Raw genomic sequence first — 19,638 nt, 5'->3', positions numbered from 1 at the left:
CAAAATCACGTTTTTAAGCAATTTTTGGTCTGACATGCACTTACATAATGTTATGTAATTTCGGAACCACGTACCCGGGTGACGCAAAATTGGTCTCAAAAGTTGCGCAAGACTTGAAAGTAAAAAGTCAGCGAGTGGCGCGGTCAAAAAATTTTGCGCGGCAAAAATATCGCGCGATTTGTTGAGGGGGGGGCCTCCGAGGCCCCCCCCCCCCCGGCCTAGATAGGGTTAAAATACTGAATAGTTCTTGATCAGGGATTCGCTGTGATACTCTCCTATCCAAAGGGATTTCGAACCTTAGTCCTTCGAACCCTGGTCCTGTCCCTGGGATTCCTTCTTAAGTGTAATTCTTTTTTTTCCTATTCTCACTTGTGGCCTGCGCCGTTTTGGGAAAAGTAGGCATGTATTGTTGGTGCATTTGAAGTATAATCCTTTAATTTTATTCTCCATGTCAATCATTCAAGTAACATGCAGTCTCAGACTGATTTCTGTTCTTGTTCATTTGTGACCTCATCAGTGAAGGGAGGGGGGGGGGGTTATGCAGCGCATGGTTTGAATGTTGCAATGTTTGGAGAGTAGCGCAATGTGTGATGAGTATCGTAATAGTGAATATGTTGAGGTATGAAGAAATGGTAACCAATCTATTGGACCACTTTTTGCTGCATAAATGTAATAATTTATTATTAAAGAATGGGTTGACTGAACGCTAAGTAAAAGTTGGCTGTTACCTCCCAATATGTTTTCATATTGAGTCGTATCTTATATGCAAATTATTACTGAACAGAGTTAATTATTGGGGTGTTTTTTTTTCTTGCCATAGTTCAGGAAAGTTCTAAGTTTTTGTTGGGGATTCAGTGTAGGATCACCCAAAAATTTGTAAGATGGGTGGGGTGAAAGGGTGATTTCCACATTTTTTTTATTCAACATTACTGACAGTTTAATAAAGTGATAATGAAGCTATCTACCTGGGATATAACTGCATGTAGCTCAGTGATAAGGTATACCAAATTTGTTACGAGAATTGTATTACAGTATACGTGTATTATCTTTATTTTGTAAACTGACATCAAATGTCTTTGTAATAAGCTTTCCTCTACATGTATTTTGGAAAGAAAAAAAATGTTTTCATCTTGTATTTCTGATTGCTGGAAGCAATGAATATATGTAAATGTAGAGCAGGTATTTTTATTTATTTCAACATGATTATGTGATTCTATTGAAAATGAAAGAATTAAACTATAAATGATAAATATTTTGAATAAGTGTCTTCCTGGCTTTTTCCAAAATGTTTACTTGTTTGGATATGTTCAAGAGAGTCTCTTATAAAATTCATAAAATTCATTTGAGTACAAAAACATGGCTTGCTGATTAAAGACACAAGTTGATAAATATGGAGCAAATGATATACACAGTGGAGTATTTCATTGACAATTTTGCTCTGAGCCACCAGTCAGATGCAAGGATTTCAGTAACTTGTAACAAATTAAGTGAAAATCATGTTACATGAAATGCTTCCCTGAATGAACATAGTTCCCTGAATGAAGAAGGATTAAAAATGGAAAGTTGAAGAGAAAGAAAGATGGTATGGAAGGGAGGAAAAATGGAGTGATATTAAAAAAAGAAAATGAGAGAAGAAAAGAGATTGAAAGAGAGAGTGATAGAAAAAACTTGCAAAGTGACTTAGCAACTTGTGAAAGTCTGTTTATTATTGCACCTATTAAAGAACATGTGTTTTCTGTAAAGCAGTGTATAGATGTGTATCAATGTTGATTTTCTATATTCATGCTGCTATTGCTGTATGATGTATTCCATTTATAATGTAAAAGTATTGTTTTTTTTCATGAGATATATTTGATGAAATAAGAAGTAAAAGATTGAAATGGAAATGGAATCCATACCACAATTCATGGGAAATCCAGGTATGATCCCATGAAAACCACGGTCTCTTGGATGCCATGTTGACTGGCCTTCATGCTTCTTTCATAGACCTTGTATATTTTCAAATGCCTTTACGCTTTATTTTTCCAATGTGTGCTGTAATATAGTGCCCTATTCCAGAGCTGCCACGCAGAAGATTTTCGGCTGTCCAATGCGCAATTGCCATGGTATAATATACAATACTGTATGATCAAATTCTTCAAAAAATATCATTACTAATTAATTATGCTAAGTTGTGCATGAAATAAGAAATTTGCTCTTATTAACTAAATAAGGTCTCTTAACTGTAAAAAGAAAAAAATCTGAAACTTTTTGGCAAGTTTTTGTTAATGATGCATGGTCAAACTTCATTGACCTTAAATGGACTTTGACCTTATGTGACCTGAAATCTTTGCCAAATTGATCAATGAATGATGCTTCATATTTTGAATGTTGTGAAATATCCTTATCGAAGTTATGAGGACATTACATAAAGCTAACTTTAGGTTCAGATTTTTATGTTAACAACCAACATAGAAGCATTGTGGTGCAGCGGTTCTGACTCTCGCCTTGTAATCAGAGGGTTGTGTGTTCGAATCCCACCATGGCCTAGCGTCCTTTGGCAAGGCGTTAATCCACACTTCGCCACTCTCCACCCAGGTGTTAAATGGGTACCCGGTAGGATGTGAAAGCCTATATGTAGTATGCCTAGCAATTGAGTCTTTGAACTCTTGTTGGAATGCTCCCCAGGGAGTGGAGAAGGTGCATACACTGTATGCGGTCATGCAAGGATCGGATGACCGGGGTAATAATATGTCTGTAAAGCGCTTAGAGACGTTGTTCCGATGTATTAAGAGCTATATAAATGCGGAATATTATTAACATTGTCAGGAAAACCTTGCGGAATATATCTCTCTCCTCCTTTTGAAGTAGGACAAAAATATGACTTGCTGACTTTCAAATGTTGACATCACTTCATCCATTAGGATTATTCTTATTGCAACTTCCAACTTTGAAATGTCATATCCTTACAAAAATAACAAAGACAAAGGCCAATGAACTTTGGCTGAGTTTGGGGGTATCTGTTGAATTGGCATCAGAACTTTAAAAGTTTATGGATCTACACATGTGGTTCATGAAACAGATATAAGGGTAATCAAGTTTGAATAATTGTTTTGCACACATCTTTAGGTCACATGATCATAGTCAAAGGTCAAGTTGGGTCAATGGACATAGTATTTTATTATGAGTGTTTTCTTTTGGGAATAATTATTAGATAGCTGCTTTCAAAGTCAGCACTGCTGCTATATTGAATCACGTAATGCAGGCTAGACAGCCAGAGGCGTTTCACTCATTTTCAATTATTTTTAATTGACTTTTCTATTAATTAGGTATCTAATCATGCATTTTACAATAATGATGATGATGGTGATAATAGCACATACCGTAATTTATTACAAGCCTTGATTTGTTTATAGTGCATTACACAGATTGTACGCCCTTATGCATTTGAGAAGTGGGGAAAATATTAAGCAAGAATAAAATAGCTGAGAAGCTAGAAGGTACATGTATAAAATTCAATAATGGACACTAATTGGCAAATATTCTTCGGTTTTGAATAATTATATCGTTATGATATATTTCAAAATAAAATCCTTTCCTGTGTCTAACAATGAATTAAAAGATAAGTAATCATTGGCGTACCAACTTAATACAAATTTGAAGTGTTTATTTTCAAAGGTAAAGGTCAAGAGCTGGGAGCTGATAACCTATGTGTTTCTCAACAAACTTTGTTCAATAATTATTTAACTGTTTATCAATAACACAACATGGCTAATTTGGGTGTGTGTATTTCTTTGATAAAGGCTGATGGGCTTTCTATTTTAAAAAAGGGGGGGGGGGGATACCATATTATCGATCTAAAAAAAATGAAGTGAAACAGAAAACAAAAAATACAGGTGAATCATAATTATTACATTTACATAATCACATTTATTAAAAAGGCATTTTAATGGCAATCTGATTCAACTGATCCATATTTTCTATTTAAAAATACTAGAATAGGACAAAATAGATACAAGTTAACTTTTTTTTCTTCAGAACGAAATGTTTCAGAATTATTTGGAACACAAGAAAATATCCTGCTTGAAGCTAAGTTTGTTTTTAAGAAGAAAAAAGATATAAGTAACTTATTATTTTGCCAAAATTACAAATAGCGCATGCATATAAAAACAGAGAGAGTGAAAATATGTATTCCCTCTCATTTGGGAGGATTTTTTCAGCTTGTATACTTTTTTTTTTTTCAACTGAAAAGTGTTTCTGGAAGTATTGGTCATCTTGCCCTGAGAGTAGGATTTACAACCTTCTACACAGATTCCTCGGTTCTGACTTTCCAAACTAAAAGGAATGGTGAATGAGCAATCAATAATATGCACATTTATAAAAAAAAATACTCAAATGATTTAATATTTTAACATGATGATGACAGAAAAAAAATATCTCTAAGTCTTATATATTAGAATCTTACTAGATGAATAGTAAGACTAACATTCACAAGTACATATATTTCATTGGTCATTTTGACTCGGAAGAAGATTCTGCTAGGATCGAAAGCTTAGGCCCCTTAGGCAAAATGGATAAAAAAAAAAGTATGTATTCATGCACAGCTGAGCATGTACAGGTTTCTTGTATCTGCAGTGCTTGGTTTCCTAAGGAAGGTGAACCATATGCTAATTATAGGAGATGTATCAGTCTCCAAGTTTATACACATGGACTTGAAGGTAATCTGAAACAAATCAAGATGATTGAATCATGGAAATAAAAGTTTGAATTTCTAAACAGTATATGAATAAATAATAGCCGATTTCTCATGGTACATGTATGATCCATAATTGTATAAAGGTTTATACCATAAAGCAAAGTCAGAATACAGGCAATTGATATTTTAAAGAGAGTTGTAGAATTTAGAAATTCCAAGAATGGAGTTTCACTTATAAATACTAGACAAGAAATCTTTGACATGATCTCCGATCTGGATAGGTGAATCCTCTTGTAGGAAATGCAAACCCTCAGCTTCAACAGTCTTTTGGTTTGGCCATTTAGCAGTTCCCTTCTTGATCCCTTCGCTAAAGAATCCTGGAACTGCACTGATGAAGAGCTTGGGCAAATCGGCAGACTCCCTGAGCCAGGAGTTGTACGCTTTAGCTATGTCAATCACATCATCCGGGCCATCGCCAATGATTGGAATCTGTCGTGGCCAGGTGAGGGTGGGGCGCCGATCTTCACCAGGGTTCTTGAACGGCTCGCGGTATGCATCCATCTCCTCGGGACGTAGCTCGCGCATGATAGCCCTGGGCAGGAGAAGCTCCACAAAGTAGTTCTTTTGCAGCACCAAGTCCTCGCCAGCCTCTGAGCGCAGAGCCTGGAAGAAGTCTCGGGCCATATCTGGGAATCGATCCCATCCCGGGACAGGGCCCACCACGCTCTCCATATGGACTAGACCTACAGAAAAAATAATAATGAAAAAGCCTTGCCAAAACAGAATGAAATGCTTACTATGTAAATGGACAACATCAACAGAATCTAGAGCAGATATAGATAATAAGTTTCGGCAATATTAAAAACTAGTAATTCCTACAAGGAAAGTTTACGTACTAATGATAATCTAACATCTACCTGGTGGAAAGAAAATACTTTCATTCCCTTTTCCAACATACCAAAGTCCATTTTATTATTTTGATTTGAATTTCAATCCAAAGCATCAGATTTGGTATGAGCCCCCCCCAAAAAAAAAAAATAATAATAATAAAATAGTAAAAAAATGATTTGTTACACTTAAGACAATGACAATGGCAAAATCACAATTTGTTTCCTTATTAAGAAAAATCACCATGAACAAAAATTTAGGGCAGCTGCAATACTCATCCTTGGCCAAAGATTTTGAAACTGCAGATTTTGTCTTAGCAGGCCCATTCTCACTCAGAGTGATATTAAAGGGGAAATTCATCCTGACAATAAGTTGGTTTTGATAAGAGCAGAACATGAGAGAAAAATATGCAAGTGTTAATGAAAATATATCAAAGAATTTTTAAAGAGGTCATGTAAGAGTAGCTTCCATGTGTCATGTCATACAAATTCATTTATATATCAATGGAACATGATACATGTAAGTAAATATACATGTAGGTTTTGTATAGAAGGGGGTATAATGTCCCACTCATTCAGTGAATAACCTTGTTCTCAGTTATATCTCCAGGTGTGGCAAAATAAGGGTGGCAATTTTTGCTCTCTTTTTCTATGAAACAAATGCTTGATTTTCTTACACTGTCAGTTTCCAATACAGCTATTCATCATATATCTTGGCTCTTCTGTAAATTTGATTCTTTGAATTATTTTTTCTTAATTAAAAATAGAGATTGAAAAATGAAAATTTTCTTGCCATAATACTTTTCACCAATAGAGGGAGTACACAAAAATATGCCCAAAAATCAAGATTATGAGCGCTCAGGTGAATATAAAAATATTCCCAATTTACTAATGAAAAATAAATTGCAACTGTGTGCTATGTACAGCATTGGAAACCATAGTCCTACCTGTAGATTCCCCACAGGCAGGGTGGTTGCAGTGAACAATGTAATGTCCTATATATCTGTCCCCAAATGAAATTACTCTTAACTTTGTTAGAAAATAAATGCTCAATGATTAGTATCACACAACACATGGAAGAGGTACTTGTCTATGACATCAAAAAAAATCAAAACTTTACAAATTCATGACTATGGATTTTAATCAAACCTTCAATTTTTTTAATTTTTAAACATTGAATTATTTTCAAAGTGAACTCCCCTGTACTAATCAACTTACCTTCAACTTTTTCTCTGTGTTCGTTACACCAATGGAATCCTAGTCCAGAGCCCCAGTCATGACATACTATGCTAACCTGCCCAACAAAATGACAAATGGAATTTCTTTACTAAATGTATCATTTGAATCATCAAATTAAAAAAGAAATAAAAAATGTGTAAAAAAATCTGCCTAGATATTATCATTTCCATAATAGATTCAGTGTCACATGAAGTCATCATTTAGCAGTATTCATTTACTTCAACTTGTTTTTCTCATCAATATTTTATTTGTTATTGCAAATTATCTAACTGAAAAAGTTATTCTTAAGTTAGGATGGGGGTCTGGAGTTCGGACATTTCATATTTTTGAAGCCTTCTTTTTTTGTCTTGGATTACACTAAAAATATGAATTCAATAGTTGTAATCATCTTCTATTTTGTTCTTTATATTTCCTAACATTTTGACTAAAAATTCATGAAACATCGCTTGTAAATGTTTCCTAATGACTTTCTAAAATTGATTGTCTGGACACACAACAACTGGGTATATGGTACTTGAAAAGTCAAATGGAATGAAGTTAAATTTATATTAATAATTCATGGTTGAACTTGAAGAGTCTTATTTAAACAAATCTCTTATCACAGCTGGCAGCTTTCTTTCATTTCTATACCTTTTCTGGTAAGTTGACAGAATCAAACCAAGCAGATAGATAACGGTAGTGATCAACAAAACGATAAGAATGGTTAGTGAGCTTGTTGGAGCGTCCCTGACCAATAAGATCTGGAGCAAGACATCGAGCGATGGGTTCCACGCGAGGAATAACATTCCTCCACAAATATGAAGACGTCGGGTTGCCATGAAGGAAGACTACTGCATGCTTGTTGTTGCTATTTTGGGGATCCGAATCATAATATGACATCTTTTCCCCTAAAACGTCGACTTTCGTGCACTTTCCCCACCAATCATCTGCTGTAACCAGGGGTATCGTTGACTGGTTGCGCGACGCCATAGCTGCGGCGGGCCTTGCGACGAGCTTTCCGCTGGTCGACGTCTGCTGCCCAAGTTTGAAATGGCCAACGACGGTCTGCAGTCTTCCTATAGAACTGGACGCCATTTTTCTAAGCATGATTCAGCAGCAATATACTATCACGTCTATATCTGGATATCCAGGGTATAAGTCTAGCCAAGCACTGTCCCCGAAATCAACAATTGATCAATTCCCCATCGAATCGTACTTCGTTGTTTACATGCAGGTCAATGTCCAAATTGTAAGGTATCTTGGAGCTTAAAATAAAAGGCAAAATACAGAGCGACTGTCCGGACTTCAGCAAGAATAAAGGCGACCCAACACCTTACGACTGGTCTGCGACCCGATTTCAGAATAAAATGTAGTAGAATTTGATGCTAATATTGAGACTATTGGAATATCTTACTGTGTAATGTTCTAAATCATCGTACGAATACCTATGATCAAATCTATGATCGGGGGGGGGGGGGGGGTCGATCAGCCCACTAGTCACTACTTCATTTTTTTCCCAAATCCGTCCGTACCTGCTGCCCCCTCCCACCTATATATATATATTTATATGTTTTTTGCATTTTGACCCTTTTTTCGCTTGGCAGGAAACAGCTGGTGCAAGCGCGGTGACACCAGGAATTAAAAAAAATAGGGGGTTGGAGCAAGTGGGAGGGGGGGGGGGTGAGGCAATTTGGGGTGGATCTGATCAGAGAGGCATTTATACTTTTGCAGTATTCCCTCTTTAAACCGGGCCCCCAACCCCCTCCTCCCTCGGTACTGCCACTGGCCGAAAATTGCTACGGAAGTGTGCTCTAAATGAATTATAAACTTTGATTACGCTCCCTCCAGGGGCGGCGAACCTGAGGGGGGGGGGGGTGTGGTTGAGGAGAACCCGTTTTATGTGTGAGCAATAATGCTCTCTTGCCTCTAGTGCTCCTTCTCGAATCAGTGCCCCTTTTTAGCCAGGGAATGTGCCTATTACGAACGTGTTCTGTGCCCCCTTTAAGGACCCGTTACGTGTTAACAGTATCCCTTGGAAACAAGAAACACATATTTTTAGTAATTACAACTTATCAAGAAAAAAAAACTTGTACAAATAATCCTACGTGCCTTAAGTTTCATGAGTCATGTGAGTGGGGTAGCTATAAGCGGCAGTGACATACTGATGGGGGGCTATAGCCCCCCCCCCCGAAAAAAAATTACGACCCCCCCCAAAAAAAGGAAGAAAAGGAAGGAGAGAAGGGTGAAATATGATATTTTTAAAATTGCATTTTCGTTTTAAGAATGTCAAAATTTTTGCTCGCTTGTAGCTTCTTATAAATTTACGTGATATGACTTATCTAGCCTCCTCAAAAATTTTGGTTCACTACACCACTGTAGATAAGTCTTTTTTTTCTTTGTTTAAGATATTGCCCTTTTCGAAATAAAAAAGTGCCCTTTTCCCCCTCTGCCCACCCTCACTTTTAAATTCGCTCCGCCGCCCCTTGCTCCCTCCCTAACTAGAATAGGTTATTAAATAAAATTATTCGATGTTATCAAGCTACCTCCATCCGCCCTCTCACCTAAACACCCTTCTCTTGGTAACCACCCCCGAGCCGCCTCTCTCGAATACATCGCCCCAACGCGCACTCTCGAGCTCCCTCTCGTAATACTGTCATTGAAATATAAACATGTCATTACATCGATCATTGCCATTTTCCCGATTTCATCAACTACATGCATATCGTTTTATTCTGCAATAGATGCAAATATTGATACGGCAACATTCACGTCCCATATGATAATATTTATATACCAAACATACTAGAAAGGTCTAAAGGTCCCAATACCCTTGACGCCGGGAAAGAAGTATGATATCTGTTCTTGATTGAATTGCCAAGATGGCGGTCCGTTGTGCAGTAAGTCGTCTGCAAACCTTGTTTGGATACAAGAATGTGGCTACCAGGGTACAGGGAGTTGCCAGAGTTGTCTCATCACGGTCTCAGTCCACCTTACCACCGCTTGTAACGGCCGACGAGTGGTGGGGAAAATGTCAGACAGCCGAGGTCTTGGGTGAGAAGATGTCGTATTACGACTCGGATGCTGTAAAAACCAGTGGCAATAAACACGCAGTTATATTCCTTCATGGTAACCCGACGTCTTCATACCTGTGGAGGAATATTATACCTCGCGTGGAACCCGTCGCTCGGTGTCTTGCGCCTGATCTTATTGGTCAGGGACGTTCGAACAAGCTCGCCAACCATTCCTACCGTTTTGTTGATCACTACCGATATCTATCTGCTTGGTTTGATACCGTAAACTTACCAGAAAAGGTACTTCACGCGACTTTTTAAAGGGGGTAGATTTAACACCCTGCTATGGCTTTAAGAAATAGGGGTGGGGAAGAAATAGTTTTGTCCTCATAAATTTAAAAAACAAAGGGGACTGTGGGGACAATATACCATTGCTATTACAAGATTAAAATGTTGTTTTTAACAAATAAGTACATAACTATCTTCCTTTTACTATTTATCTAATTTACTCTATTCATACAGTTGCTAAAATGACCGCATGCGTTTGAACTGTCATTTAAACGAGTAATGAGTTTCCTTAAAGGAAGGAAGTACAAAAGGTCAATAGTACATGCACTTCGCTCCCTTCGCTCCCTTTGCACGCTGAATTAAATATAATGGTATAAAAATGCAACTCTTATTTTTATATTTTCTGCTATGGATGCTACACTAGCATTTAAGCCGATGTTGTAGATTTTCTGTAAATTGTGTGACGGGGAAACTAATTACTATGATTGCTGTTTGTGATGATTTTATTTAAAGCGAGAGTAGTTCACCTATATAAAATAATTAATCTTTCTTTTTTTTTCAGGTAAGCATAGTGTGCCATGACTGGGGTTCAGGCCTGGGATTTCACTGGTCCAATGAACACAGGAATAGACTAGAAGGTCAGCAAATTACACTTATTTTCAGTTCTATACAATTCAATTTAATTTAAATTCTTTCTTAGTGAATTAATTACAAATCACTTCACAAATACATATTTTAAAATATCTATCATTATAATAAATGGTTTGGGTGCCCCGAAATGCAGAGGCATGGGGGGACCCAACATATAATCATAAAACTGTAAAGTGCCTAATATATAGCTAAAGCTCTTTTTTATAGCTCTTTTTAAATCCAACGCATATTCATGGAGTCATGGACATTATTTCTAACTTAGGCAACAAGAAAAGCTCTGGATATGACGATATTAATAATATTATAGTAAAAGCAATTATTCCATTCATTGTTATTCCCCTAGTTCATATTTTTAATTCATATTTAACTAACGGGCAAGTTCCTGATTCTATGAAAATCGCTAAAGTTATCCCATTGTATAAAAAGGGGAACAGGCTGAGTGTTAATAATTATCGTCCAATCTCTTTTTAAAAAATTTAAAAAAAATCATATATTTTCGAACTTTCACTTTCTTAAAAGAACATGATATATTCTCAAATTTTCCATTCGGCTTTAAAGAAAAACACAGTACCGTTCATGCTCTTTTGTCATTCATTGAAAAGGTAGCTCATGTCTTAGATAAATCTTCTCATATGGTTGGTATATTCCTTGACCTATCCAAGGCCTTTGATACAATCAACCACGAAATATTACTTAGCAAACTTTATCATCATGGTATACGTGGCAAGGCTTTGGAGTGGTTCATGAATTACCTTTCCAATCGAAAACAATTTGTTTCACTGAATGACCATTCTTCCAACTTATAGGACATTAATTGCGGTGTGCCACAAGGAATCCTTTTGGGACCTATTCTTTTCACAATATATATTAACGATTTTTGCAGATCATCTGATATGTTGTCTTTCATAATCTTTGCTGATGACACCGATTTATTTTTTTCTGATAAAGACCCACACTCTCTTGTTCAAACAATCAAGAACTGCCTAAAATTACTCGAATGAATTAGAAGTAACAAACTTTCTCTTAATATTGAAGAAAAAACAAAATACATGTTGTATAGTAACATCTTAAATTCATTACCTAATAGTATTAAGTTTGATAATTTTCAATGGGAATGTGTATCGAATATTGATTTTTTAGGTGTCACTGTAGACAATAAACTTTCTTGGAAGTGTCATATTGACAATATTTGCAAAATAATTTCTCGTAATATTGTGTCATGAATAAATTAAGAATGTTCCTCCCGTCGACTAGCTTCCTTACTCACACTATACTCTTCTTTAGTATTACCATATCTTCTTTATGGTCTTCTTATATTGGAAACACTCATCAAACTTTACTTACCAGGATTTTATTGCTGCAAAAGAAAGCACTTCGACTTGTTTTTTCTTTCCATGTATGTTTCCACACTGATCCTATTTTTTACGAAAACAAAATTTTGAAGATCGGTGATCTTTACCTACTCCAGCTTGGGCAATTTATGTACCAATACAATAATAATATGCTTCCTCTTATTTTTCATGACAGGTTCTTAAAAAACAGCTCCTCACACAATTACTCTATTAGACGTCGCGATGATCTTTATTTGCCTATGCTTAGAATGCTGTTCGCTCAAAATACATTTATATATAGGGGCCCAAAATTTTGGAACTCTCTTCACCCAGATATCAAGTTTTTCCTTCTCTTAATCCATTTAAAAGAAAATTAAAATTCATTTTGTTACAGTCTTACAATACCTCACATTGATTCCTTTACCTCTATGATTTGTTTGTTCATTTAATGTTTACCTGTTTACAGATTACCCTCGGTGATTGTGTTAGATTGACTACACTTCTATCATCCTCTCTCTCTCTCTCTCTCTCTCTCACTCACTCTCTTTGCCTTTCTCTTTCTCCATTTCTCACTTCTTCTGATTTTAGCAGTTTGTGCAGCAATGTTTGTTTATTTTTACTCTGTTGTTTTGTGTGTCTTATTTTTGTTGTTGTTTCGTTTTGTCTTCGTGTCTTTTTTGTCTCTGCTCACCTTTTCCTTTACTGTAATACTTTTTTATATCTTTATTTCATTATCTATTTTGTATTGCTGCTTCCTTTGGCCCATATAGATTAAGTGATATACTTTTTTTTTCTTCTTGAGTGGTCCACACTTTACAAGCTTTGCTTTTCAGTGGGCCACTCCATTTTCCCAACATATCTTGCATATTGTTATTATAAAATTGGAAATATCATCTTCTGTATCAGAGGTATATTCTTTATATTTGATTCATTTGAATATTTACGTCATTTATATTTCTGATGTTATGTTTTATTTATTGTAATTATTGCATTATAAATTTTGTTGGATGAATGAATAAATAAATGAAATTAATTAAATTGAATAAATGAAATGAATAAAGACACCACCCCAAACGAACATTGTAAGGACTATTTTTTCGGAATTCATGACGAGCATGCGAGTTCATTTTTCACCATAGTCATCTAATGCGAGTGTCAATCGCGTGCGGATATATATATATTTTTTTTTAGAATACACATTAACACATGAAGAACTTTTTGTAGCCAAAAACATGATACGCATCTCACTAAGACATTGAAGTGAGCTTAACATTTTATTTTGATATTCAGACATGAAGAGATGCATTCTAAGGCTTGTTTTTGAAATTCATGAAGACCACACGTATTTTATTAACCGAAATGATGCGAGAGCGAAGCGCGAGCTGAAAATTGTTGATATTCAGACCCGAAAAGGGGACACTTTAAGAACCAGGGGCCGCGGAACGGTTTTCAAATTGGGGGGGGGGCTGACCATGTTAAAATCACAATCATATGGTCATTTATACGTTTTTTGAAAAAGTTTTTGAAAGGGGGGTGGGGGTCTGAAGCCAACCCCCCCCCCGCTCCCGCGGCCCCTGAAAACTGTTTTATTCAAGAATTCGTGAAGAGCATAAATATCTCAGCAATTCACTGCTGCAAACGTAAGTACGGACCGGAAATGTTTTACATTCATACCAAAAATGGAGGCAACCACTTTACGTGGTCATAAAAAAGCATATGCAACTACATTTAATAATAAGCTAGAAGTGTGAAAACGGGCTGTTTTAGTGCCATTCTATCCCCTTGAACATGATTATTTATCTCATTTAACAAACAATGCGAGCTCCAGGAGTGTAAACACATAAGCCCTAAGCAAATTATTTGTCATAAAGTTATGAAAAAATATCTCTTATGTAATATAATAACAAATTATGCAATATTTTTTTCTTCCCCACTACGTTTCTCTTTCTTTCTCCCTCTTTCCCCCCTTTTCTCCCGTTTTTTTTGCAAGTCGATGGGGGCACGTACCCCGTCCCCCTCCCACAGTTTCGCCACTGTTAGGAAATAGACAAAAGTTTCAAGTTTATTTTTATTGATTTCAAATCCAAACATAAAGGATTGCAACCAAAAAATGAAATGCAGAGTTTTTTTGAAAAACAAAGTTATGACATTCTTGGCTGTCTATAATTTCAGCACAGAGTTAGACCATGACCTAATTTAACCGGGCTTCAAAACACGCGCAGTTTGCGCGTTTCCATTTTACACCCTGGCGAAGGCATTTTCCGGAAAAGTAGCCAAAAAGCGACTAGTGAAGAGTCTACGTCTACGTTTGTTTACGTTATCAGCTGGGCGCGCGATCCAAAGTCCGCACCGAAGTTATCCGCAGAACATACCGTACTTGCAAATGTAGCTGAGCTTATACTTTCCAGGTTCAATACGAATGTTTGCCTTCATCATTTGCCTTGCCGATTTGCTGATGTCTGTCTTTCTCTCTATCTGTCTATATATCTGATATCTATCTCTCAAATTCTATCTCTATCTATCTATCTATGTAACTGCAGTATCTATCTATCTAATAATCTTCTCTGTCTCTCTCATTCTCTATCTAACATCTATCTATCTCAAATTCTCTATCTCTCTCTATCTATCCATCCATCTGTGATCTGTCTGTCTTTCTCTATTTCTCTCTCTCTACCTACCTATGTATAAACTACAGTATCTATCTGTTAATGTGTCGCTCTTCTCTCTCATTCTTGATCTATCTGACATCTATCTATCTCTCAAATTCTCTATCTATCTCTCTATCCATCTATCTATCCATCTGTCTGTCTTTCTCTATTTCTCTCTATCTATTAATCTATTTTTTAACTAGAGTATCTATCTATCTGTTAATTTGTTAATAATCTTCTCTGTCTCTCTCATTCTTTAATTATCTATTCAACATCTCTCTCTATCTATCTATCTATCTATCCATCTGTCTGTCTTTCTCTTATTCTCTCTATCTATTTATCTATCTATTTTTTAACTTATCTTTCTGTTAATTTGTTAATATTATTTGTCTCTCTCCCTCTTTATCTATCTAACATCTATCTATCTCTCATCTATCTATCTCTATCTATCCATCTGTCTGTCTTTCTCTATTTCTCTCTATCTATATATCTATGTATCTATCTATCTGTTAATTTGTCTATCGATCTTCTCTGTCTCTCTCATTCTTTATCTTTCTATCTAACATCTATCTATCTGTCTCTCAAATTCTCTATCTCTCTCCTTCTCTAGCATCTGTCTGTCTTTTTTCTCTCTTTCTCTTTGTCCGTCCATATTTCTATCTACAACTCTCTCTCTCTCTCTCTCTCTATCTAAGTTTCTCTCTCTCCCCCTCTCCCTCTATATATCAACCTCTCTGTCTCTCCCCCTCTCTATCTATCCATCCATCTCTCACTCTTTCTCTCTCTTTCTATCTCTCTATCCACCTCTCTCTCTCTCTCTCTCTATTTCTATCTATCTATCTATCTGTCTATCTTGTCTCTATCTAATTATCAGTCTTCTATATCTATCTTTCGGCAGCTTCTCAGTGTATCAATCCATCAAACTTCAATTTGTCTTTCCATTATAAGTATCTGTTTATTTTGATTTTGTCTGTCACTCTATTCATTTAGTTAATAATTTATTTTTAGAAAAAAACTATCATAAACAACGCGACTGCAAAAGCATGTTCGGATTTCACTCCTGACTGCCGCTCTCTCTGTACATGAAGTGCCGAGGAACTCTGTGCTCTGATCAGTAATTGTACGTGCAAATTGCATGCGGTGGTGGACTCGCCTGTGTCGCACGCTGCATGCAACCAGCGACGTGTGTAGACTCTTCACTAGTCGCTTTTTGGCTACTTTTCCGGAAAATGCCTTCGCCAGGGTGTAAAACGGAAACGCGCGACCAGTTTGTTCCGCCGGCGATTCTTGGCACTTTATTGGGGAGATAATTCGCAAAAATACACGGCACTCTCTCTAATACAAATATACAACTTCTCAATTGCGGGGAAATCCCTTTTTGCTGAATGGCAATATATAACGTGATATCCTGGTCACATCTCGAACAGGAAAGGGTTAGCCAGTCGCCAGACTGTGGTGGACGTCTGGTTTTCCGGGAGGGGGGAGGGGGGTTACACATGGGCTTTTCAAGTTCCATATCAAATTAAAATATCTAAAAGAGGATGTTTATTTCTTGATTCGGTCCTTTTTCTACCTCCGGAGCGTATTAGCAGCAACACAAAAGCCCAATTACATACGCTTATTCTATACTTCTTACGCAACCTCCACACAACTCGTCAAAACTTACTCAGTGCTTCATGATTGCATCAATGATTAAGAGCCTTAAATGAATAGCGGCCCTTCCAACGGCGCCGTTGATCTCCGACCTTAGCGGAGGAAGAATACAGGAGAGAGATTCACATAAAAAGATAATTTACTCATGGCCGTATGCCGATCTTTTTTTTAGAGGATGGGGGGGGGAGACGTCTAACTTTTTTTTAAAGAAACTCTAAATTGAGGGAGCGAACAAACTGAGTTTGTCATTGGAACATTTTTTCAGTTTTTAAGGGAAGTTGAAGAATTTCGTACACAATTTTGGTGAGATTTGTGAACATTTTTTATTTTAAAAATATAACTTTTCACATTTGTTTTGGGTACCAAGTGCGTATATTAACCACCAAGAGTCAAAATATGAATTTACAGCCCGGGTTCACAACCAACTTTATTAACATAAATTCATATTAAATAAAAAATGAAATAAAATAACATGTGAATGACGGACATTTTAATGAAGTTTTTATGGACACTACATTTAGTCAGTTATGTCAGAACATACAGTATTTCTATAACAATTATTCTGATGGACTTTATTATATCCAGGGATCGAGGGGTTGTCTTTGAGTAAAGTCACCGCCAAACTATGCGTAGTAATATACGATTGTAATTGTGAACATTGTCCTTTCCTTTAGGTCTGGTGCATATGGAGAGTATCGTACAAGCCCTTCCATTATGGGAGCTCTTGGACAACAGCATGAGGGAAAAATTCCAGGATATCCGCTCCGAGGCCGGTGAAGAGATGGTCCTGAAGCAGAACTTTTTTGTGGAACAGCTCCTCCCTTTCGCCGTCATCCGGAAGCTGCGGGTTGAGGAGATGGATGCCTACCGCCAGCCCTTCAAGAACCCCGGGGAGGACCGACGTCCGACCCTGACATGGCCCCGCGAGATCCCCATCTTGGGTGAAGGCCCGGACGAAATGATCGTCAGAGCTACGGCCTACAACGCTTTCCTCAAGGACTCGGCGGATCTACCCAAACTCTGCATCCTGGCCACTCCTGGAGTCATCAGTGACTGGATCGAGAGGATCACCGAAGATTGGCCCAACCAGAAGAAGGTCAGGTGCGAGGGCCACCATTTCCTCCAAGAAGACTCTCCCATCCAGATAGGGGATCATATCAAGGAATTCTTATCAGAAATTTATGAATAGACTTATAGCTTGGAAATGAATTATAGAATGTAGTAAACTTACATACATCCCCCCTAAAAATCTGGGCTATTTTATATCTATGCTTGATAACGCTACCACCATACCAATAATATCGACTCCAGACCGACTATGCTAAATTGCGTAATTCCAATGGCATGCCATCAGTCGGTTTGGAGTAGGTTCGTCGGTGGGACTGTACATAGCATAAAACAATTTTTGAAGTTTGTTCAATCTAAGAAAGGACTATGTAGATGTCGCCTCATATAGCCTATGAAACTCTTCTTTTTTTCTGAACCATGATTCCAGCTACACTGTTCAAAGAAACCCTGATTTTACAGGGAAAAAAAGATTTTGCAGAAAGTAATATTAAACAGAATCATTCTGTAAATTCATAAAACAGGAATTTTTCTGCAATTTACCTGAACAGGTTTGTTAAAAAGTGGGAAAAGAATGTTTTCTTACAGGAAATTTGTAAGGTTCCATACACCAAATACCAATTTCCTGTAAGATTACGCAATCTGGTATGATTACAGGTGTTCTCGAGACACTGCTGCAGGAACTTCTTTTATTTTACATGTTTTAAGGATAAATTTTCTACAGTGTATATAAAAATAATTTCCTCTGTATAAAAATGTTCAGCTAGCTAGATGTCATGCAAGCTTCTAATATGTATGCATACTGAGGTGGTATGATTCAAACACATTACCTTGATAGATCAATCCCATCTCCCCTTTCGTAGTGTCGGAGACGTAATTGAATTTAGATACACCTAGAACAAAACTTTTTACTTGCGGAACGAAATTGATCATATTCCAAGTCAAATTGATAAAGAATCTTAAACACATGCAAAGCAATATCGTGAGAATCTGGTTCCCCATGTTGGACTGGCGACTCCTCCTAAGTCGAATCTCTTTGGAACCACAGATTTGTTATTTTATTTTACTTACCAATATAAAAAACAATACATATAAAATCACAACATAATAATACATGATAAAATAACATTGGATGGATCGCCCTACTCAGCTGAGCCATTGCAGCACAACTGTTCTGCCGAGTGGTCCAGCTTTATATATAATCTTTCGATTATGGCATATTTTACTTTAGAAGATGCGGCAACACATTTTGTTTTGAATAATCTAGTCTCAAATATTGCTTAAAGTTCGGCGATTATTCGACTTGTGAAAAACCGACCTCGACGTGTTACCGACAGAATCTCTTGTAATTTTAACATATGTGAACTAACATAATGAATCTGAAGTGGAATTTACGGGGCATATTCTAGTAGATATTCCAAAGAACTTTCTTCTTTGATGTATTTGATTCCCTATATCTACAAGGTTTAGGTATCTCGTCTTTTTTTTTGGAAGTACCTAATCACACAAACCGGTACTATGTAAGTTTTTGATATAATTATAGGACAAGTCTAGCCACAAATAATTTTGATTTGAACAAGAGACTAATGTATCGATGACATTACTCATTTGAAAAAAGAGGAGAAAGACTAACAAGCATTAAATAAAAAAATCAATATCGGATGTAAAATCAAAGTTCTCAGTTTAATTTTAAAAGAATGATTTGCAGAAGTCTTGTCGATGCAAGTTTGGCATAAACTGTAATATATTTGTGTTTTTAATTTCAAAATATGAAAATATTTTTGTCGATCCCAGAAATTTGATTCTGCATAGCGTAGAGATAATCAACTCGATTCTGAGTCAGAGTGATATATTTCCTATCTACTCTGTGTGATCATTTCTAGTCATATTCATTTTAGCCGGTCATTTTACCTCTGCAAATAAGAGCTGAGACATGCACCAGCTAACGCCATTCCGAGTCATCTCTAACCCACTGACATAAATGTGTGGAATTTATCCCAAGTGCTATTTTTGTAATTTTTTAATTACTAGCATATTTTTTGTACATTTTTCAGCTTTTTTTAAGATGCATTTAAATAAGACATAAGCAGTTGCACTTCAACAAATTTTATATCCAAACATAAATATAGGCCTATTAAATAAAAAAAATCTATACACTGCAAATCAGTCCTAAATGCTCTGTTATACTTATTCGAAATGAAAAGGGATAGA

General features: G+C 36.5%; 2 protein-coding genes across 2 annotated transcripts; one reads left to right on the top strand and one right to left on the bottom strand.

Moving 5' to 3' along the window:
* Positions 1-3,411: 3,411 nt before the first annotated feature.
* LOC121409702 (coelenterazine h 2-monooxygenase-like) lies at positions 3,412-8,091 on the bottom strand. Its single transcript, XM_041601614.1, has 3 exons — positions 7,432-8,091; positions 6,781-6,856; positions 3,412-5,418 (listed from the first exon to the last, which is right to left on the bottom strand). The coding sequence occupies exons 1-3, from the start codon at positions 7,885-7,887 to the stop codon at positions 4,904-4,906; spliced, it is 1,047 nt and encodes a 348-aa protein (XP_041457548.1). The 5' UTR covers positions 7,888-8,091; the 3' UTR covers positions 3,412-4,903.
* Positions 8,092-9,083: 992 nt separating this feature from the next.
* On the top strand, positions 9,084-18,079 carry LOC121409697 (coelenterazine h 2-monooxygenase-like). The gene is made up of 3 exons (XM_041601607.1): positions 9,084-10,091; positions 10,642-10,717; positions 17,037-18,079. The coding sequence occupies exons 1-3, from the start codon at positions 9,660-9,662 to the stop codon at positions 17,549-17,551; spliced, it is 1,023 nt and encodes a 340-aa protein (XP_041457541.1). The 5' UTR covers positions 9,084-9,659; the 3' UTR covers positions 17,552-18,079.
* The last annotated feature ends 1,559 nt before the right edge of the window (positions 18,080-19,638 follow it).

Source organism: Lytechinus variegatus, chromosome 1 (genome assembly GCF_018143015.1).
Source record: "Lytechinus variegatus isolate NC3 chromosome 1, Lvar_3.0, whole genome shotgun sequence".
NCBI lineage: Eukaryota > Metazoa > Echinodermata > Echinoidea > Temnopleuroida > Toxopneustidae > Lytechinus > Lytechinus variegatus.
The sequence above is the reverse complement of the archived record's forward strand: the minus strand, read 5'-3'. Positions and strand labels throughout refer to the sequence as shown.